This window comes from Taurulus bubalis, assembly GCF_910589615.1.
Source record: "Taurulus bubalis genome assembly, chromosome: 14".
NCBI classification, from domain to species: Eukaryota; Metazoa; Chordata; class Actinopteri; order Perciformes; family Cottidae; genus Taurulus; species Taurulus bubalis.
The window spans coordinates 12,982,768-13,006,245 of NC_136602.1; the positions used below are offsets into that span (position 1 = coordinate 12,982,768).

At 41.1% G+C, this 23,478-nt stretch overlaps 3 protein-coding genes across 3 annotated transcripts; 1 reads left to right on the plus strand and 2 right to left on the minus strand.

Moving 5' to 3' along the window:
• Positions 1-6,295: 6,295 nt before the first annotated feature.
• On the minus strand, positions 6,296-8,845 carry LOC306747018 (phosphoglycerate mutase 1-like; the record flags this gene model as incomplete). Its single annotated transcript, XM_079230009.1, has 4 exons — positions 6,296-6,465; positions 6,695-6,875; positions 7,606-7,880; positions 8,707-8,845. The coding sequence occupies 4 exons, from the start codon at positions 8,843-8,845 to the stop codon at positions 6,296-6,298; spliced, it is 765 nt and encodes a 254-aa protein (XP_079086135.1).
• Positions 8,846-15,368: 6,523 nt separating this feature from the next.
• On the minus strand, positions 15,369-16,870 carry marveld1 (MARVEL domain containing 1). The gene has a single exon (XM_079230246.1). The coding sequence runs from the start codon at positions 16,634-16,636 to the stop codon at positions 16,139-16,141; it is 498 nt and encodes a 165-aa protein (XP_079086372.1). The 5' UTR covers positions 16,637-16,870; the 3' UTR covers positions 15,369-16,138.
• Positions 16,871-18,855: 1,985 nt separating this feature from the next.
• Positions 18,856-20,707, plus strand: LOC306747277 (uncharacterized protein; the record flags this gene model as incomplete). Its single annotated transcript, XM_079230316.1, has 2 exons — positions 18,856-19,205; positions 19,306-20,707. 2 exons carry the CDS (start codon positions 18,856-18,858, stop codon positions 19,556-19,558), a joined length of 603 nt encoding a protein of 200 aa, XP_079086442.1. The 3' UTR covers positions 19,559-20,707.
• Positions 20,708-23,478: the final 2,771 nt, after the last annotated feature.

Sequence of the window (23,478 nt, forward strand, 5' to 3'; positions counted from 1 at the left end):
AGCCAGACTGAACATGAGGTGAGCTACCTGTGTCCTTCTGGGGAACCTCTGGGAATAACAAAGAGTTTAATTTGTCCCTTTCATCGTTTACCTTGCTTTTTTTCCTCAAGCTTTCACCTGGATTTGTTGAAGGTGATCTTAACTTCAAAATGTGATCCTGGTACGAATTGATATAGGCTTGCTTTGCTCCCATCGATGATCGTTTCTTCAAACAAGATTTGAGTGACGGTGATGCACAAGACGACTGGGTAGGTTTAAATGTGGATGACAGTTCAGAGCATGTTGATTGGCCGCATGCTGGTTCTGTGCACAGATGGCTATTTGTGTTTTTGAGGGACAGTTCCAAGACTGAAGGATACATTGCTGACGGCTGAGATTGCAGTGAAGTGCTGAGAGGGTTGCCAGCAGTGGGTTTTGGTGTCTGGGCTTTGCCAAAGTTCATACCCGAAAGACACAGTTTCTTGGGACTGTCGCGGTCCTCAAACTCCCTGTGCCTCTTCTGCGATGTGGAATTCAAATCCACTACTGGAGACAGAAAAATATGTCAAAAATATACATTCTACTGTAGTGAAACATGGTAAAGTAAAAATGGCCCCGTTGCTGGACAGGATCATTATATTCTGCTACTAAGAATGTCAATCACCTTTTTAAGACCAGTTGACATTCCCAGTGCCATCAATCTCAAGTAAAGTGAATTCACATTAAATACAGGTCCATGACATTTACAAACTCAACACCTGATGCTTGTTTTAACTGCAGTGCCAATAAGACAGCATGCCAACAAGACTAAAGATTACAGCTTTAGGAGTAAGAAGGGGAACAATTGAAAATGACTAATTTACTTTAACAACATTACCTGGAATTAAGTTCTCACTTGAAGGTGTTCGTTTATGTTGTTGGTCCTAACAAAAGAGGAAAAAAGTGACTCTTTAAGCAGCAGGTTTCTTAGTTAAAAAACTACAACAATAACAGTGTCACTATGCATCCAATACTATCAAAAGAACAAGCAACACCTGGTTTTGAATAAAAATAACAACAACAACAACAACTTGATGTTCAATTTTCACACTGGCAAGTTAACAAGAGACAATCAGTTTAATAAATATCAGTGATTTCCAAAATTTCTGGCAAATGGTCTTTAACTTATCGAAAGATATATTATTAACATCTTTGTTTTAAAAATGATATTACAAAGGCTGAGGAAGAAAAATAAACACCATGTTCTCCCAAAGTGAACATACATTTTGCCCAACCCCACAGCCCTGACTTAAGACTGGGCTTTTTGAGTAATGTACAGCTCAAAATCTATTATCAAAACCCTAAACTACATAAAACAAATGACAAATTTCACCTGGCAAGGGGCTACAGGGTTGTGCATGATGGGTAAACTGGAACCACTACTCCTGTCAGAAGACTGGGTATTGGGAGAAGGCTGGTAGCCCCATGAGGACCACTGGCTGTTCCCAGGGCTCCAATGCTCGGAGTCTGAGAGGGGCAGTGGGTAACCTTCTTGAACACCTCTGGTGTATAATGATGGCGTCATAGGGGGCCTGTGGAGCTGGATAGTATGTATGGAACTCCTCACATCACTGGATTGATCCTAACGAAGTAAATGGTAATAGACAGAACAATTCAGAATCACTTTATGGCTATTCTATAGTACAGGTCATAAACATGATACTATTTGAACAAATATTGTTTCCACCAATAACATAAAAAAATACCTTGCTTGACGCTTGTCTTTGTGGCATTACATGTTTACTTCCCAAGTAAGACAAAGTGCCCTTGGATTCAGCCACTTGATCTCTCCTGATGTGGGAAGACGGGGAGTGGTTACTTAAATCCTTCATGAATTGAGGAGATGCAGGGGGGAAGATAATGGGAGGTGAGGGCTGTGTCCTACTAGCTGTAGTAGCACTGTTAGTTGGGCATACTGGAGCAGACCGTGAGAAGCAGAGAGACCCGTTAGGTTGATAATGTTGGTACTGTAGAGGACCTAGTCTGCCCCCTGCCAGGGGATACGGCCTATTCCCTGAGTAAGTTGGGCTGCTTGGAACAAACCCTGGAGAATGGATTGGTCCCGGTGGATGAAGAAGGTGCTGTGGTGGAAGAGGGTTTCGTGGTGGACCTAGTCTGTCCCTGTGGCACAGCTCAGGGCTATGAAGTGGCCACATTCTCCTGGGAGGTGGGTGAGAAAGCCGATTAGGGAGCTGAAAGGGTTTCATTGGAGTCTCTTGGAGAAACGATGTGGAATGGGGTCGGGAGCGCTGCTGGAATACGAGGTCCTTCACTAAAACACAAGAGAAACATTTGTGCATTATGGTCTTATGTCTTCTAAAATATTTGGTGGCTTGAAATGCTCAAGTATGAACAGGTAGACATATGTGGGACAGCCAGGGCCCATGACACTGTAGCTCCTCAATCAATTGTATGACATTTTTCTTTGTCATGCTGCCAGACACAGAGAGGGTTCTTCTCATATTATTTGAGCAAAACAACGATTCATCACTTCTTTCCACTGTATGCTGTCACTATTAATAAATGCTCAGCCATAATTCAATATGTTTTGAATCTGAGGAAGACAATAGGCAAATAACCTGTCTCACATAGAGCTGCATGTTGTGTTACCTTCACTGTCTAGATTCCACAGTGATGGCACACCAACAAAGATTTGCCTACATTAAATGTTTTTTATTTTAAAACTCAAAGAAGCATTCAACTGATTACGTTGTTGTTTTTCTTCATTGTCACCAAATTAGGTTGCTGTTTTTTATTTGTTTTACTGTGGAGAGTAAAGGGTCTGAAGATGCATATAAGTTGTTACTTATTAAGTTTAAATAAGTTCAACATATGTTCTCCACCATTAACGCTATACTGGATTCTACAGAGGAGTACACAAGTAGTAACACATACTGAACTGAGGGACTTTTTATTAGGCCAGGCAACAACAGTGCAAGGGACAATTAACATTACATGATTAGAGCAATTAACGTTAACATGAAAACATAAATCACACCATATCCATAAGTGCCCTGTTCTTAGGATATGTTCTTAGGAATTATAGCAAGGGTGTTGTATTAAACAGCAGTAATACAACACCTTTAAAAACAACTATGTTGGTAAAGTAAAGTTAGAGTGCAACATGAAAACCCACCAATTGCGTCAGACAAGCATCACGGTGTATGTTACCACACACAATGCTATTTTACGACTGCAACACATGACGGCGCGGTATGGGACACTTTGGCACTACTTTAACCCTAAGTATTCCGAAAGTGTGCTGCAAGAAAGCCAGAGACAGGGAACTGATCATGTTTACTTATGTTAGCTATTGAAGGTTAGTCTGGCCACCGAGGCGACAACTATCAAATAAGATGTCGAAGTTTTGCAGAAACGACGCATCCAGCACGACACCTAGCACTTTCCACAGCCAACACAAGGACGACACCTGCTCGTCAGTTTTCTGCCAATCACGTGCAGCTACGTTAGTGACAACAGGGGGTCAACTTTAACCATAAATGTGTGATCAACAGTAACGTTACCAGTTGAATATCTCAAACATAAACACGAAGTAACACAGGACCAACGGTTAGTACGGTAGGGCTGCTCGCAAATAGAAACAATACGTTGCCTGACGCTAGCAAGGTAACTGACTTGAAGAGCGTGTTTACATGGTGTGAACTAACGATGCGACAGTTAGCTACCGTGAATCTTTACGTAATGCTTGGCTCTCTGTCGAAGGGAAACATGTCCACATCCAACACAAGGACGACACCTGCTCGTCAGTTTTCTGCCAATCACGTGCAGCTACGTTAGTGACAACAGGGGGTCAACTTTAACCATAAATGTGTGATTAACAGTAACGTTACCAGTTGAATATCTCAAACATAAACACGAATTAACACAGGACCAACGGTTAGTACGGTAGGGCTGCTCGCAAATAGAAACAATACGTTGCCTGACGCTAGCAAGGTAACTGACTTGAAGAGCGTGTTTACATGGTGTGAGCTAACGATGCGAAAGCTAGCTACCGTGAATCTTTACGTAATGCTTAGCTCTCTGTCGAAGGGAAACATGTACAGTCATCTATACTTACAGTAGCTAACATACATTTTACTCACAGTACCCGACTCACAAAACAACATTGGACGTTAGCACGTCGTTGTTTCAGGAAGTGCTCTGTTTAGCTAGCGTTAGCCGAGAAGTGCAAACTAAATCCGGAGGTTTTCTTACCGAGTGTTTCTTTGACTTGCTGTTGCTCTTCTCATTTTGAGGCTTAGTCCGACTTGTCTATAACTACAGACAGCGACAATAACAGACTCGGAGCTGCAATGTTAGTATTATCTCAGCAACATGAACGTCTCCCGCCTGCAGCCGAATCGAGCAACGTTACGCGAACTGCATTGTGGGACTTGGGGTTTTGCCGTAAAGGGATATTCTGAAGTTTAATTTCTCACTGAAGCAGTTTGAAAATAATGTTTTCTTTTGTCCCCAACGGATATTGTTATATGTATATGCATACATACATACATTAACTATATACACAAGCACATACATTTTCAAGTTTCTAATTTCTTGGTGCAAGACAGGTGTTTAGCATTTCTATACAACATCTTATTATTTATATAACTAGAATTATGCGTTTGATATAAAAGGTAAGGGAGATTAGCTCCCAATACGAGTACATAGACTAAAGCTTGGAAAAACCTGCTGAAACTTGGCCACTAAGTAAATATGAGTCATGGCAAGTTAATAGTTTGACCACAAGTTAGCATGCAACTAAAAACTAAAATCGCTGTGTGGAAAAATAAATAATAAATATATATATATGTGTGTGTGTGTGTGTGTGTGTGTGTGTGTGTGTGTGTGTGTGTGTGTGTGTGTGTGTGTGTATTTATGGCTGGCAAGACAAGGAGACATATCAGCATTTGATTTGTAAATGTATTACCATCAGAGAGGTTACATGTAAGAGAAACAGAGGTAATTACATTTGCAAAAGAAAACTACTAGAGGACATAATGGGACATTTCAAATTAAATCCTAGCAGAAGTTTTTTTTTTTTTTACCACCAGGCAGTAGGGGCAGATGTAGGCATTTACTGTTGGAATAGGAGCTGGAGGCACATACATACTATGACACCAAGAGACACCAACATCGTAACAATAATCATGTTTAAATTTAGAACTCTTATCTTCTGTTAATCCTGCATCACAATGGCACTGTGAAGGCTATAATCCAAACAATGGATTTGTCCCTTAAACAGGGAAATTCTGATAGAAATGTAGTGTTTGGAACCATTTAAATTAACTGAATGAAACACAAAAAGAAAAATACCAATTGTCAGACTGAACAAAGGCAGCGAGAACATACAAGTACACGGCACAAATACTTTTTATATACACAGAGACAATAAGATTTTAGTTGTCCTAACTGTCCCATCCGGCTCTCAAGAGATTGGGAACGTATTAACAAAGGAATGCATCAATGAATTGCTTTCAAAAGTGACATAGAAATGAAGTTGTCCATCTTTAAAAGTGGTCCCTTTCATGAAAGAAAAAAAAAGGTCTCATAAAGTCTTCTTTAAATACAATTATAATAGAATACAATATCCGATAATTAATAATGTTGTCCTGGGCAGCTAATAAGCACAAGCAAACCAAATACATTTTGAATATTAAAAAGGGCTAATACTTAAATATTCAAGTACACATAAGAAACTGCCTTTATCAGCAAGGCTTTCCATTTCAGTTGAACGCTATATACCTTCTTGACTGTTTAAGGCACAATACAGGAACCGATTCATGGCTACAGCGGTGCATGTTAATGTGGCGGTCGGCAGCTACAATAAACTTTGCTGCGTTTGTGACAGATACATACTCATCAACATTGGAAAAGAGAGTTTGATAGTTTTGCTTATTTTGGGGGTTTGCTCATGTAGCAAAATGGGACTCCAAACTGCATTTCGTTGCACAACTCTGTGTTGCACAATGACAATAAATGAAACCTTAAACTCTGAAACTTAAAAGGTTGTCTTATTATTGGGCCAATTTCACAAAAAAATATTTACAATCTCTTGAGAGCTGTGTCTCTCCTGACCCTAATTTATCCTGATCATTCACCATATACTATCCCTGCACTGTGCAAGAAGAGTGGGGTTGCCTTTGACAACCATCTACAGTGAACTCGTCATGTATTACAATCCAGAATTAGTTAGGATATAGCAAAAACACTTAACGGAGGTCAGTTGTTGGGGACAACCTACTCTGTCATACACAAAGAGGGCTTTTCTGTGCCTTTACTTCTTGGCCTTTCCTTGAGCCGCCACGGCCTCCATGGCTTTGCGTACAGTCTCCTCATCTCCCAGGAACTGCATCGGCTTCACAGGCTTCAGGTTCTTGTCGAGCTCGTAGAGGATGGGGATGCCTGTTGGCAGGTTCAGCTCCATGATGGCTTCATCTGACATTCCTACAGGTGACAGCACATACAAACAGAACGGTTACGGACAGAGGTTTAATGAATTTACAGGTTGTTGTTTTTCTTTACATTTGTGTTGTCACTAACTATTCTTACCTTACCTTGAGTATTTTGAAAACATACTGTAGGATAATTGTGATAGAATTTAAGTTAATTGCATTTTGACAAACAAGTTGAATTTCCTCATTGCTTGTGCTGAACATCTCATAATGCCACCCACCTTCCAGGTGCTTAACAATCCCCCTCAGACTGTTTCCATGGGCAGCGATGAGCACCCGCTTTCCCTTTTTGATCTCAGGGGCGATCTCCTCGTTCCAGAAGGGCAGCGCCCGTGCGATGGTGTCCTTAAGGCTCTCGCAGGAAGGAAGCTGGTCCTCGGTCAGGTCTGCATAGCGCCGATCCTGCAGGGAGGACAAACTCAGTTTGTAAAATATATAATAGACCAGAATAGAGACATAAAAAAAAAAAATACTGGCTCTCTTTCACTCTTTTCCATCTAGACTTACTGTACACTTATTTGGGAGCCGAAATGCATTAAATAAGAGGGTCACTGTTTAATCAATATGGTGATGTGCTCGCTGTCATTTTCAGGCATGAGAGAATCAGCTATGACACTCTTCTTATAACACTATTAACACTATCTCTCACCATCAACTACTGGTTTTTAACATCTGAATACCTCTGCAGAATTCTGATCAGTTTGTTTTCACTTGACTGAACTTTGAACTTGGACCCAGCAGACATCGTTTCTACCAGTCATATATTAACCCACCTACAACATGCTATTAGGTAACAACTGGGCACATGCTCCCCAACGATTAGGGACTGTATCTCCACGGTGTAGTACGGCTGTCCTGTACTGTACGTGTAAAACATATTGTTATTCAAGCTGACTGTGCTGTGGACAAAAATACTGTAAAGCCACTATTTTCACTTGGATTGTTTCTGCTGATTTCATTCATTCATAGTTACACAGCTGGTTCTAGGGCCCAACAGCAGAGATCAGGTATAGTCAGGCCTCTTCTTTGTTATGCTTGTGTGCAGGTAGTTTCGTCAATATGTACCATTTATTTCCTCAGAGGCCAACAAAGCTCATGGTCGTGTGTATGTACTGTCGACATAATGTCTTACCTTGCTGATGATACTGTAGTAGTCATGGTCTGGGCCCATGGGAGGAGGTGGGGTATCAAATGAGCGCCTCCAGATCTTCACCTGAGCCTCTCCATGCTTGGTGGCTGTCTCTGCCTTGTTCAGCCCAGTCAGGCCTCCGTAGTGGCGCTCATTGAGCCTCCAGGTCCGATGCACTGGCACCCACATCTGGTCAATGCTGTCCAGGACCAACCACAGTGTCCTGGTGGCCCGCTTCAGCACGGAGGTGTAGCAAATGTCAAACTCAAAGCCGTCATCTGGAAGTTTCAGAGAGTAAGAGACACTGACATTTAATGCAACTGCCACACTGCTTATTTAAACCTTGATTCCCCCCACATACCTTCTGAGAATAACAAGTATGCCCTTGTTGCAAAAAACATAACTTATAAATGATACTATGCCGAGAGTTAAAAAGAAGCAACACAGTCTCAAGCCGAACTGAAAATACAAGATGTTACATGGCTACATTTAGAGCTGCAACTACCGACTATTTCATTACTATTTAATCCACAAATTACTTTCTCACCGTTAAGTCTATTGAATGTTACATCACACATCACACTGCAGAAGCTCCAACCAGAAAATGTTTGGCATTTTTCCTTTTCATCGACTAATTGATTAATCAACTAATGGTGGCTTGGAGCTTTAGCTACATTGCAGTCTGGTTTAATGAGACTATACTCTCAGAGAGGTGGACTTGGTATCTCTTCTGTGATGTATTCCTGTTCTCCTGCTGAAAAATGGAAAGTCAACAGCATGTTTATTTAAGAAAATCATTAAGAAATGTGATTGCAGGCTGTTCTGGGGTCAAAAGGACCACATCTTTTCAAAGCATCCTATTTTTTTTCATGATAAATGCTACATTCGTTGTCTGCTCTTTGGCCCTGTATCAGCCCTGTACCGGAGCAGCTTCATTAAAGGCATCACTTCTGCACGTTTGCACATCTCCTACGTATTCCTAACACGCCCAGGGGTCTGATGCGGAGGCCATTATGCTATCGGAGCCTTCAGTGCAGCCCGACAGTATTTCAGAGAAAGTACAGTCCATGGTGATGGGAGCAAATTGAATTAGTTCTTCCTCACCTTTCAGAGCCTGTCCACCTCTCTTTGCCTCCTTCTCTCCGGTTTCACTCAAATCCGCATCGAACCAGCCGCAGAAGCGATTCTCCTGGTTCCAGTTGCTCTCTCCGTGGCGGATCAACACTAACTTGTAGGCAGCCATGGTCGATTATAATGTGCCGAAATGAAAGTCAAAACTTTTAAGAACGGATGTAGGAGACGTTCAATTGACAGGTCTCCAGCCAAGAGAAGAAGATGGGTCTACTTGTTTGCCGTCAGACCGGTGAGGACTTTTCTTGTATCCCGTGGATTGGTTTCTCCCCCACTTCCTGGTTTTCACATCCAATCAGATTGCGCTAAAATAGACGTTGTTCATTTCCTGACCAATGACAGCGTTAGGCGTCAGTAGCGGGGACTGTTCCCTGACCTTCATACTGTACATTGCACCTTATTGACTTTTACACCACATCTATCTATCTATCTATCTATCTATCTATCTATCTATCTATCTATCTGTCTATCTGTCTATCTATCTATCTATCTATCTATCTATCTATCTATCTATCTATCTATCTATCTATCTGAGTTTCTAAGTTTGTTGGAAACTTACATCAAAGCTGAAATAAAGCAATGGACAACGGGACTCTTTAACTTTTCTTTTTCCATAATGACCCCTCAAGGAGGTAATTGGACCTTGATACACATTTAAGATGACAAAAGTATGCGGATAATGTATTTTAAAGACCAGCTGAACCCATTGTTGCTTCCTCCTTTTCATCTGTAGGGGGTGACCTTGGCTTGTAAAACATTAAACTACTGCAGTAGTTACTAGGGCCTGGAAACTATCATAAGTTTAAAACACCATAATTATAAATGAGCAGCAGTCAAGTATGCATTTTTAGAGATGTACTTAAGAAATGAAGACATGAGGCAATTTAAAAAAAAAAGTGAAATAAGAACTAGTGGGCAATAGGAGAGATTGGGTGCGTGACGTGATAAATACAATATCAGAGAGTATTAAATATCCATATTATATTATTATTATTATTATCCATATATTTGAGCAGATATCAGTGATAAAAGGAAAGAGCAGTAGATTTTTGTGGATGAGCTTCATGGAGTATACTGCATGTGTATTACATATTTACGATCAAAACCTCAGTTTGTAAAACACAAATATTTGTAATTCTGCAAATACAGTATATTTGCACATTGTTATATCTGAGATGACTCCACCCTCTGTCCCCAGCCATCTCATGATACTTAACCCCTGACTGTATGATGTCAACATTTTATTCTGTTTTCCCCCTGGCCAAACACAACTCCATTTACCTCGCCCATAATGTGAAAAGATTAAGTCTTAACTTCTTCGAACCACTTATGATGCATGGGAGAGTAGTCACATGCATTTGTGAAAAGGAAACTCAACAAATAAAATCACATGATGAAATAGGGTGAACTCCAGGACAGAGTAAAACATTTAAATTGGGACATTCACAATTCTTCTACTTCTTGCTTTTCTGGCCACTTAGATTTAATTCATATAACTTTTAATTATTCAGTGTTTGAATGGTAAACATGAACATCCATTCAAAGAGTGGATTGACAAAACGAACCCAACTCAAGTTCACTCACTAGATTTTTCTGGAGCTTTCAACCAGACTTTACAGACTATAGCTGAATAAGGAAAATGGGGAAAGCCAACAGCGTGCGTGGCTCTTGAGGTAAAATGAACTACAAAAATGTCTCAGTTGGCCTCAGTGTGTCATTCTGATTTAGCAAACATACATAAAACCACTTGAGTATTTGGCTTCTCACCTTGTCTTGGATACATGATCTAACTTCTATTGACACATTACCAAACTTGTTCAAGCTATTGCACAGTAACTGTTTCATTACGTGGCATAGCATTAGAACATTGTGCAGAAAATATGCTGCTACAGATTTATTTAACACTGACAAATTTGTGCCACTGCCTTCATCTGACATAATGGCCTATAGCTACAAAAGATAGTTTTAGCCTATATAGTATATTTGAAGTGATTCTGCGGGTGGAGTACTGCTTCTGAGCTGCTGTATAAAAGATACTCTGATAAAAGGTATCAGCTTTGGTTTAAAACACTTGATGTGTTTGTTATATGCAGGCCAGGTGATATATAGTGAAGATTTTTACTAATGTCTTCTGAAGCAAATTATTGCATATGTTAGAGATGCATCAAGTCGTTAGAAAAGCAGCTTACAGTTTTTTTTTGTATTATGTATCATGTTATCTTTTATTTAAGTAAACAACTGACATAAGAACACATGTTTAACTTAACATTCCTGTCTGTTCTACAGACTCATTAAGGTGTTTTTAGGGGGCACATGAGAGAAATACATTTCAAATTGGGAAAATGACAATTTCATGTTTTGTGCAGCCTTTTTACGCCTTCTCGTGGTTAAAATAGTTTATACGCTTCAGCAGTCAGGAATTATTGGATCACAGTGAAATGTTATATCTGTGTCTGGATATATCAGTTGCATAATAATGAGCCATAGACTTCAAATATACGGGATCTTCTAATCACCTTTAGATCATGTTTGTCACATTATTTTGTTATTGCTACCAAACTACTATTGCATTATTCTGAGGATGCAGTGTAGTAAAACCAATCTATCAAGTAATGCAATGTTTCAAGCCCTGAGATATATTAGCTAATTTTATGACCAGAATAAATTAAAGGGAATATAATTAAAGGCAATAGGCCTTTAAATTGATGTTTTTTTTGCAGTGTGATGTGTAAGAGAGAGAATTTGAGCTTCTGTGGTAAAGGTGGTGCTGGAAAACAGTTGCCATGTGGGCTATTATCAGGAACGCCATGATCCATGAAAGGAATGTTTGTTTTACTTCACATGTGTGTCGGCTTACGCTGTTCTAAAGATGCAATGTTGGTCAAGAACTTTCCCTTATCTTGGATTTCACTTCTAACTCCTTCTTTAACATTATATTTTAGTGAGGCAAAAATGAAAGGTGATGAATGACAAGAGTGTTGCTAATTTTCTGGTATATAAATCAGTTAATGTCCGATTACCTCCCTCCCTCTCACTTTTGTCAGACTCATTCACTCTGTGAAGCACTCTCAACAACATGGCAGAGTGACGGAAGCAGCGATATTTTCAAGGCTCTATTAATAGCTATCATCATTTCCCACCACTGGCTGCCATTACCCTCACATAGCATATGAACACTGTGCCTATTCAGAAGTATTGTGTGGGTAAAAGCTGCTGTAACAGATGTGGAATCAGTAATCCCAGTCACCATGTTAGGAAACTATAAAACAGAGAGTGTCAGAGGCAAACTACACGGCTTGGAACACTGTGCCCATTCATGCCTTACACAGACAGGAAATGTCAATCTCTGTGTCGATTCCTGCTTGGACCTTTATGTCAGGACATTTTTGCACATCACTTCTTGCTTTTTCTCTGCTCATTCACTTGTTCTGTCAGTCAGTCTCCATCTGTTTTCCCATCTTTCCCTCTCCTCTGCAGTGGAATGTGCATCTCAGCAGTATCTGATGAAAGAGTGGTTAACAGGGCGCTGCCGTGTGCATGTGCACGTGTCCGTGTTTTTATCTTTCATGTGAGTACATGTAGCCTCCTAAACGAAACAGGAGACGAGGTCAGTCAGCTGGGGAGAAAAGAGACATATACACTGATAGAGTGCCTCCACTGGGAATTACCCTCCCAGAATTGAGGTAAACTGTGTAACATCAGGCTCTGGTCTGTGAGAAAATCTGGTCCGTGAATAGTGAAAAAAAGTGTGGGTTATAGTGTTGGTATTCTTTGGATATTTACATTTCCTCTTGAATAATGCTCAGCATTCACAAAATGTTTAAAGGATAGGTTCACTTTTATTTTAGTCAGTCTTAAAACAATGCTGTTTGACAGTTTTTTTTAGCTGTAACACTTTCTCGTGTGTACTGGCCGTGAAAAGATTCCTAACTAAAGAATTGTCATTGTAAGAGATTTGGGACAAAAGCCACAGTCCTTGTGTGCAAACGTACTTCCTGAAATTCATCTGAAGCTTATGAATCTCCAGCAGTTAGTCAAATCAAGGTGGTTCCTTCCCCTGTGTTTCTCCAGACAGTGTTTCATTGCTGAGCTTCAGTGGAGCTATTGAGGAAGCTTTGCACACAAAAAGATGACTTTGGAAAGCACCTACGTGATTTGACTAATCCAGACTGCTTAAGCCTCATAATAGCTTTGGTTTAAAAGAAAATGCTTTTGCAAACAAGGACTGTGGATTTGGTCCCCATCACATATATTTGAATCACTTTAGGAATAGTTATCTACTTAAAGATCAGGATACATTTATTCTGTCTGTTTTGTGAATATTTGGATGTTTCATGTTGTTTATAATAATAATAATAATAATAATACATTTAATTTATAAAGTGCTTATCCAAATGTTCAAAGACGCTTGACAGAGACAAAACAGAACAAAAACAAAACAAAATATAGAAAGACAATGGTCTTTCTATATGACAGAATCAAAAACATTCTCTTTAGAATAATGATAAATCTTGAAGCAACCAAATCTCTATTAATGCTCTTCTGCAGCATCGTGTTCTGTACACTATGTTGGGAGGCAAGTACTGAGAAGAAGACGCTTTTTTAATTGCAAGTGCTTCTGAACTGTTACTAGGAGGGACAAAAAACATTCCTACCATTTCTCTATGATAACCTCACCAGTCATTTAATTACAGCCATTAATTCATGTCATTGTTATCCATGTTGACTTCAGAACTCACTTTTTGATTTTCTGGCAGCAGTGAATTGAGATCAGTCCATGGCAACAGTGTGCATGTTGTTGTGCTTTCAGGGGAGGCCAGAGGAACCATTTCGAGGGGTTATGATGGCTCTATTGGACGATCGGTCGCTTGCAGACTGGTGGGAGAGCGCATACAGGAAACGTCTCTTTGGTTAAGTTGCCAAAAGAAATATCACACAGTTGGCCCTCCAGAGAAGCGGCTGGCTCTATATGTCCTTATACCAAGTTGTCTGGGCTTTCTTTGCTCTCCGTGTAGCCGAACACATACACCAACCTCAGTCGTGTGGTGCCCACACCCTTCTGACAGTGTCCGGAGGTAACAAAGGAGGATTCCAAAATCATGTTATTACCTGTGATTATATAGGTTTCTTGTTTGGACATGGATGTAATGTTTGAGGACTACATGCAAAATGGTTTGTGGGAGGCTCAAAACAACTTTCAGGGTAAATGTGGAGAATCCTTTTCTGGCCTTAATTGTCAGCATATGCTAAACTTGTTGTAAGTCAATCAAAATTTAAATGATTCGCCATGGATACATTCAATATATCAAATTGAATCACTGGACGCAGTGCTTTGTTTATGCAGCACGCTGCTGTTGTGTACTGTCTCCACTTGGGTGTAAACAGCAGTGTGTTTCCACAGGCGCTGACACGTGGACAGGACAACTCTTCTGTGGAAGTCTCAGAGGGGGAGAGGGTGGGTTGTAGTGTGTGTGTGTGTGGGGAGGGGGACTCCTTTCCTCCTTTAGAAGTGCTAGATTTATATCCTGCAGTTGGTTAACATTAACCCTTGCACTTCTGTATCTGTGGCCGCCTTGCACTCGACACACGCACTCACTGTATTTCTGTTGTAGTCATTGCACAAAAAGGCCGGTGCACTAGGGATGATATACTGTACAGTTATTTATGGAAGTACAGACTGAAGTAAATAACCAAATGTAACACTCTAAGATAAATAATTGTAGTTTCACTGATTGCAGTTTGATTTGTCTCTGTCTTTATACAGATGTGACAAAGCAACATTTGATCTCTAATGCTCCTTTTCAGTAATAACTCAACACAGTCACTTGAGGCGTGCCCTACACAGGGAAAGTGAAATGCCCAAAAAGGAAAAGTTTGTGTTTATGTGTGAGTAATCTGCAGCTTTTTTTTCACAACACATATCCATGCCAGCAACAGTATGCATAAACACAGTGTGCAATGCATAAACATAAATTTGTCAGAGGACTACAACACTGTGACACTAATTGTAAAAAGGCAACCAAACAGAGTTATCACAGCGTGGCTCTGGGTACTGTTTAATCAACTTGTCTGCGGCATGTTTTCAAGAACAGCCTGACGACTGGAATAAACGAGAAGTTGAATCATCTGCTTGGCTTCATTTTCATTGGCTGAACGTCAGCCTACCTCCAGAACCCCAACAGACTGTTCCGGTAAGAACAAGCCTCTTCCCAGATTATTGCACACACACACACGCACAACACACTCACACACACATTGTTTCTAAAAGTAGGATAACTCTCATGCAACACACTCACATTCTCAGCACATTTTTAGCATGTGAGCGACTCTCTCATCTTCTGTTAGAGTTCCAGATACATCTAGGGATCTGTGACTTTCATGTGGTCAAGTGGTATATAAATGTTCCCTGCTGATTGGCCAAGGCTTTTATCTCCTAACGAAAAGCTCCTGAGGGCATCCGTGACTAATCCCTCTAAATCTGTGTTTCATTTGAAAAAAGTCACCAAAAGCACAGCTCAAGTGGCCCGGTTCTTTCTCCAAATTTAACTCCAAGAACTCAAACAAAACAAGCAGGTTGTTTAAACATTTCTATACCAATATACGCTTGTATCCAAAGAAACATCATGGGCTCACACTTACTGGTCTTTATTCTTTGGCTTTATAATGAAAATTTAAGGAATATTTTTGTTAAGCATACACATTGCAGCACCAATCACACCCATCGTGTTGGGTTGTTGTTGTTGTTGTTGTTGTTGTTGTCACAGCCTGGTTGAGTATACAGCATTCGGACATAAGGCACAGATAAAACGGTTTGCAATGTTTGAGTCAGACAAAATAAAAACAGCTGGTCAAAAATGAGATCCGCAAGTGTTTTAGTCCGTCATGCTTCAGTATAGTTTTGCTGTCATAAAAAAAAACCACGTAAACACATACAAATATATACTTTAAAAAAAGGTAAGTATCCTTTGAGAAAAAATAAAGGGGTTTTAGATGGACAGTTACTCAGTATACTGACACAAATCTACAAGTGTATGTTAAGGCCATTGTATTGTAAACACTGAATATACTACCCCACTATAATAATCACCGTCAGGAATATTATAATAATTCTTCATGAGGGAAATCTACTGGGGAAAAAATGCAAGAGGTGGAGGCATAGTCACCTGTGCATTAATAATAAAAGGGTACAAGGCTTCCAATCAGACTCCCATCCTGGGTGGCCTTTGTGCCAGGAGCTGCTTGGGTCAGCAACACTGGCCGAGTCCTTTTGGATGGTTTTGGAGAGACAATTGAGACAAACCTATGATTAGAGTAGCTGTTGAGTTAAATTACAGTGAAGTTAACTATTCCTCATCTTGCTGTGGATACCCCCTTGTTGCCATCACCTCACCCCCCTTCAGTCTCATCAGAGGTCCGACTGCTCTCCCCGACACTTTCTGCACGCCCCATAAATAGCCGAAAGGAGGTAAGCAAGAAAACACAGGCAGGCGAACACGGCGGCTGTCAGGTAGACGCTGTACAGGCAGAGGTGCTTGTACTGATCCAAGTTGCAGTACGATTTGCGATCCGTCTTGTAGACCATGACACCTATGGCCGGCAGGTAGAGCACCGCGGCGGCCACGTCGTGCGCCAGGTTGGTGGTCATCCAGCGCTCCCCTCCCAGCAGCGGGACGAGGTCCTGCTTGTCCAGCATGGTGACGAAGAAAAGAGCGAGGGTGAGGAGCCAGAAGAGGACTGCGACGAACAGGACGAAGTGGATGGATCCCTCGTATTTGTTTGCGGCGATGGTGACCCACAGTCCGGCTCCGAACACAATCTGCAGGATCCGGATGTTTCCCAAAAAACTACTGAGGAACTTTAGGATATTCTTCCTCACCTGCGGCTGGGAAGGTTGGGGTTGCATCTCTCTCCTCCTCCGGTCACTCTCAGTCCCTTTTTCCCCCGAACAGGGCGGGTGCTTTCTGCCAGCTGCAAACAGCTTGGGAAAAGATGGACAAAAAGTGGGAATAACGACGGGGAAAAGCCGGGTTTTTGGCCTGGCAGTGAAGCCAAAGGTGGACAAGTTTATGTATAAAAAAGGAACTCTCTGTTCTTTCCACAGCCCCGGGGTTTTGAAAATGAAAAAACGTCTTGTATGTTTCGTCTTTTCCGTTTCCTCTGTTGAATGCAACGTCTGTGTTCGGGGGGCTGGGTGATGGAGAGGGCGCGGCCTGTAATTCAAAGCCTGCTCCTCCTCTGCCGGACTGCTGCACGCTTCATCCATGTCCGCTCCTCTGCTCGTGCGTTTCCCCGAGGTGGAGTAGTTTTCCCCCGGGGAGTGTGACCTTTCTCCTCACGTCCTCTCGGAATAAAGAGAGGCTTTAGGGAATTATGAAATATGAATGTGTGCTGAAACAGCACAACAGAAGCGTAGCTAATCATTGTTAGGCTTCCATGCTTCAACATGTAGACAATGCTTAACTGAAACAATACATGCACATTACTTACTTCAGTTAAAAACAGAAACATATCATAATAATAACAATAATAACCAATACATGAACATGTATACTATTCATACAATATAATATCATATTTTTCTTATTCCACTCGACACACACCATAACAAAGAAGCAGTGATTTCTTTAGAGGCCCGTTCGTCATCCTGTGTGCATTTCTCTGCGTAGGATGCTCACATGTTACTTCCCTCACATAATTGACAGACGCTTGTTGTGCCAGCCAGCGCCATTGACGTCAATGGATTTCAGCAAACACACCCTACGTGGCCAGGAGGCGGAGACCACCGCCCTCCCTTCCTCACCCAAACATGTGATTGGTCGAAAAAACGCTATTTCTAAACCCCGACAGGAGGGATCAGAGGATCTCTCTCCGCTCATTGGTCGCTTGGCGGCATTGATTCGTGATTGATCGTTGGCTCAAGGACAGAAAGTGACTGCAGGTGAAACTGAGTGACCTGCATACATTTCAGGGTTGTGAAGGATTTCATAGAAGAGAAACATCGGAGCAGAATCAGATGCTGTCGGAGCAAAGCGCGCTGAAAAGACTCAGTTAATCTTCGGGTAAGCTGAAGTGATTTTTCTATCTTCTCATGACTCTCACGGGGTTCCTGCTTACCGCCTTTGACCCACAGCTCAATACAAGCAGCACATACGTATTGCTCAGCCACTGCGACGTATTATCCTCAACATGTCCACGAATAGGTCCAATGCAAAGGCAATGTTCTACTTTTATACCTATACTCTTTTCACAGAGACTCTACGTAGCTTATTCCGCTTTGCAAGGGATCCGGTATCTGTGCCCCAGTGTGTGTTATGCAAACAGTAGATTGTCGAGACAGCTGTGGGAGGTAAATAATGGAAGTTAATATTAAACTAGGTTTCTATGAATGTGTAAGCGTTTGTGTTTTTACAGCTGCATCCCACAATGATTATTATTCATGGGCAGAATCACAGGCTTGTTCTCAACTAACTAACTTACTGTTTAGTGATTTAGTGTTATTCGATTATTTAAAGTATCATCATGTGTATATATACAAACAAATAATACACTGTGATAAATACATATTTATTAGAAATGTTGAGGATTACACAAGAAAGTTAAGAAATCACTTATTTCCAGGAAGACAAAACAAGCACTACAAGTCACTGGTTTGTAAGGCTCCCTGTGCCATCTTGTAGGCTACATTATAAACAATACATTCTTTCATATATAACTCTGCTGTTGACAACTCTGGAGAAAGCTAGTAAGTGGACCTTTTACTTAAGATTATTTTGTCAAGCTGAAAGAAAGTTGTTTTAGTGGAGAGGCCACTGACTTGCATGCAGCCATGATTTTGGTCATTCAGCTAATCTGTTAGTGTCTCACCTAAAACCATATGTGAGTAAAGAAAGATAAAGTTGGCATCTGCAGTTTAATGGGCTTTATAGCACGGCTCATCACTCGCTTCCAAAAGTAGGATTAAAAACTCAGAGCAGAAGAGTAGCAGCTCAGTTGCATCAGCTGTTTTGTGACGCAGTCTGAACTTGTGTACTACGTATGTTGTGTTGTTTATTTTAAAGCGTTTTTCACTTTGCAAACGCATCCCAATGAGTGGAAACTCTCTCCACAGAATAGAGCCAGTGTATGCCACCTTTTCCCGTGTTTCTCCGGATGGATACCGGACCCGCTTCCCCTTCTTCCTCCGTGGTGGCGGGCCCGTCCTCGCTGTGGCGGTTGTCCGACAGGAGGAGTAGGAAGGCCGGCTCTGCCAACATCTTTAGCAACGTGGATCTGTGGCAGCTCCAGAGACTATTCAGGGCAGCGGGAGATCAAGATGCGGAGCAGAGGGCCCAGCTGGTTTGGGGCCACGGAGATGAAGATAAACTGGCTCAGGCATTGAAAGGACTGAGGGCCCGAGGTCACAGGAGAGGAGTGAGGGCCAACGGTAGAGAGGCGCTGGGCTCACACTGGCTACGAGCCTTCAATCACCTCAGGTAGGTGATTTGCTGTCATATACATTTCGATCATTCATCATAGTAACTGTTTAAATGATGTGCCATCCACATTGTTTTCAACCATATTTATGTTGTTCAGGATCGGAGAGAGCTCGCCAAGCAGCCAGGGGAAGGATCCCGGGGAGGAGAGTGATTCTGAGGCAGGAGGGGCACACAGCAGTCCGGAGCCATGCCGACACACCTCCATAGGGACAACAGGAAGAGGTACAGGGGTACTAACTGAGAGCCAGGGCCCTTTGGGGACTTCTGAGAGACCAGTTAGAACCAGCTCAGTACTGAGGAGAGGAGGAGAGAACAACCCAGAGAGATACCTCCACAGAATACTACACTGACTGGACCAAAACCTCTGAGATGCAAAACTGACTTAATGACTGTCCGTGAGATAAAGGAGCAGTACTTCAGTCTGCATAGCCTGCTCACCGGTCCTTAATACTGTGCTGGTGTGTTCACAAACTGGAGCTAGGTTGAACTACCTTCTGGCAAAAGCAACAGTTACACTTGAAATTGTATTGCAGGTTGAATAGTTTCTTATGATGCTGTAATGTCTGTCGTTTTAATGGCATTGATCTGATGGCAGTTTACTGCCACTACACGGTTACATCTTCACCTGAATAATGGAGGCAGCACAACACTCTCAATGACTCCTGTTATCTCACAATCTTTTGTTGTGGATACCGCTCATGAACTGCCTTATGTGTTATCCTAAATTCACCCCACTCACACACTACTCATGCATACTGATAACTATGGACAGGGACGTGTAGGATTTGGTGATATCTAGCGGTGAGGTTGATTGCAGATTGCAATCGACTGAAACTTCTCCTGTGTGCTGAGTGAATAGGAAAACTACGTTGGCAGATGTGAAAATGTGAAAGGTCCTGTCCATAGCCAGTGTTTGGCCGGTCCCTTCTGGGCTCGTGTACTAACATTTATTTATGTATGCATTTTTGGGTCACAAAAACACAGAGATTCTCATTATTCGTTTATTATACACTAAAGAAAACGTATGTAATAATATTATAATCCATTTCTGCTAACATTGTTGCTTTAAGTGGTATTGTAGCTCAGTGGTATAAACGCATCAACCGTTCTTCCAGCTATGTGTCCCTGGTTATGGGTGTAGTGTGTTACGCAATGTGAGGTGGCATGAGATGCCGAAATACATGTCAATCTACTGCACATTCAGAGATGTTGACTCAAACCTAATGATAATGTGTGAGAGTGACCTGTGCCAGTTGCTGGTTTGTAGTTATGGAGTTAGATGGTTAGAGACCAAAAATAATAAATGGACCCTCGCTGTCCAGGGAAACTTGAAATGGTGAAATGAAACATAATGGTAATGTTCTCATGTTAAAAAGTTCATGGTCACAGTGTGAAAACCTCCTTTTTCTATGAAAAGACTGTATGCCATCACACTTATCACACTGCTGAACATGTTGTTAATACTGTTTGTGTCATTTTTAAATATGTGGTAATAAAAGCCTTTGGATTGTTTTTTTTCTTGTTTTTGTTTTTTTTCACAAAGTTTTAAACGGTGACCATTTTTAAATCAGTCAAACGTTATCACAAAATAATGCAAATGCCTCAGTACATGTTTACGGCCATGGCTTTCATTACATGTGCAGTTATTTTTGTAAATTATCTATAACATCTAGTTCTATAGTATACGACATTCATAAGTCTGTTGTTTTTAGTTGCTCATTGTCACTGTTGTCCTGCATCTCTACATACAGTGTACACACATTCACAGCCTGCACCACAGTCTGACACACAAGTGCCTTGCTCAAGGGCACCTCATTTGCTTTTTTGAATAATAGAAGATCATTACACATTTACTTTTTCATATCCATTTCCTACTGCTTCTCTCTCAAAGATGCTCGAAGAAATTACACATTGCAAAAAAAGTAAAAGGAGAGGACTGCTGAGTAACAGCTGGTTGTGCTGCTTTAGAAACAAACACTGCCATCTAGTGGTCACATCTAGTAATTATGCTATCGTGTATAACTGGCCTGTGGTCACTAGATGGCACAAAAGGTTTGGTTTTGGGAAAGCAAACCACTACACTGAGTCAGGGAAGATTAATGCTTGTGATGCATAGCACAGACTTTCCCACGGAAAAGTACACACATTCAGAGAGTTATTGTGAGTTTGAAGGCAGATTCATTTCAATAGACACATAGGTGATGTTGTTAATCCTTGCTTGTTTATCTTCTGACGGGTTTGCCAAATCCCCTAAATATGTTATGATGGCTAGAAATGTTTTGAAAGCTTTTATCCCCACTGCTAATGTCTAAACCATCAGGCAGCATTATAACTAAACAATACAGTATATAAGTTTTCTGTCCACTTCAGGTTCAGAAGCTGTTTTGTTTTATTTCAACAAGTCTGATCTGTACATGCAATATAAATGTTACTTTAATCCATTCCTCCATCACATTTTTTACTGCCCAGTCAGCCGAGCAAGAAGAGAAATGAGGAAGCGCTCCTGAGTAGATCATTATCTTTTAGATGACATGGGAAGTTGCATATTTGGGTTAGGATTACCCCCATCCACCAGATGTTCAGTTTCCTCCATCTCCTCCTGGGTTATGCAAAGTAATTCATCGGCAATCTGGGAGATAAAGTCCTTTCTGTGTATTCTGCATCTACTAAGTAGTGCCAGACTGGTGCAATGGCAAACTGAGGCATCTGTAAGGCAGCTTTATAAGGTCCTGAAACCTCAGCAGACTCCCTCGGCGCAGAGGAAGCAGCAGATTGGCTCTGAGGTAATCCTCAAATCGCTGAGCCTCCCCTTGTTGTGTAAAGTAAGCTCATTGCACAGAAAACCTAATTTTAGTGCCCAAATAGTTTATCCTAACTTTTCATTCACTCCATTAATCTTATAACTATAGATGTGGAATGATGATCCAGCAGTAATATAGTTGTAGCTGGAATAGTGGTTTGCATTGTGCTTCAGCTCATTTTTTACTGTTCAGTGGCGGAAACGCTGAGGTGCTTCTCTTGAGAATATCCATATTATGCTACTTGACTTTACTTCACCGCATTTCAGTGGGACATATTAGGTACTCGTCTCCTTGTATTTGGCAGCTATAGTCACTAAGTTTAAGATTTTACATCAACCAAAAATATAAGCTCACAATACAAACAAAGCAGTGTGTACTCAGGGTCCCTTGTTAGATGTGGATGTGATTGAGTTGTTAGCATTTCCACTTCCAGTCAAGAGCCGTCTTGAGGCCCAGAGAGGTCAAATTATCTACTATTTTCACTAGTAAAGTTATTTGAGGAACGTAGCAGAACTTTCTTTTCTCTCTTATCCCATTTTAATCACATCACAACCCCTGGACTAAACTACCTAACTGTATTTCAATTAGGAGAGACCAGTCAAATAAAGAAAAGATAATTGTTTATTGTTAACAAATGATATGTGATGCTAAAGTCTCGAAAGAGTCTTTTGTGCTTAGACTCTACAGGAAGATTTGTAATTGAAGATAAATCCCCTCCAAATCCAGACATGGTGGGTGGTGATGAGGCTGATGGACCCGATGAAGACTGGGCGGCGATGGGGAGATGGAGGGGTCCGTAACAGCAACATAAATGAACTGAAGGTATAGCGAGACAGTCATAAAGAGACAGCAGCAAGATGATAGGCTAACAATGCAATAGTTTTGTTGTGCTTATTGGATAGAGGAGACCAGCTGATATGATGTAGATATATTTAGCTACAGCTCAACCTGCTCAACAGTAAAATACTGTGCATCCATTGTTGCATCTGCACTAATGTTGGAAGAAAAACTTATTTACTCTTGATTAATACTGTTTTAATGTTACCTTCAGAATCATTTAGAAGGTTCATTAGTTAGTTGTATTATTAATAAAGCCAGTGACTCTGATTGAACTCTCTCTCTCATGTTAAATACTTACACACATCCTTGGCTGGTCTTCTGATAGAGTCATGAGGCTGAAGTATCAGTATCTAAAGTGTCTTCGTTTAGGAACATTATGGCTTGTAGCCTTTGACTTTGGCCCTGACCAGCCAAGTTATCGGATGACAGGCAATGGCTTATGATAGAGACGTGAAGACGTCATGTGGACCTCTGTGCATTGAAAAACACAAGTATTTAAGAAGGTAGTCCTTTGCTCCTTCTCAGAGCAGGAAGTACAATCTGTATATCATGTTTTGATTCTGACTCTGCTCCTTCTTCGAAGAATAAATGCTCTTGATTTAATGATTTTACTATGGGGTGTTGAGTGA

Bases quoted from the DNA above. Each gene is read 5' to 3' on its own strand.
- marveld1 (XM_079230246.1), bottom strand. From the start codon at position 16,636: ATGCAACCCCAACCTTCCCAGCCGCAGGTGAGGAAGAATATCCTAAAG.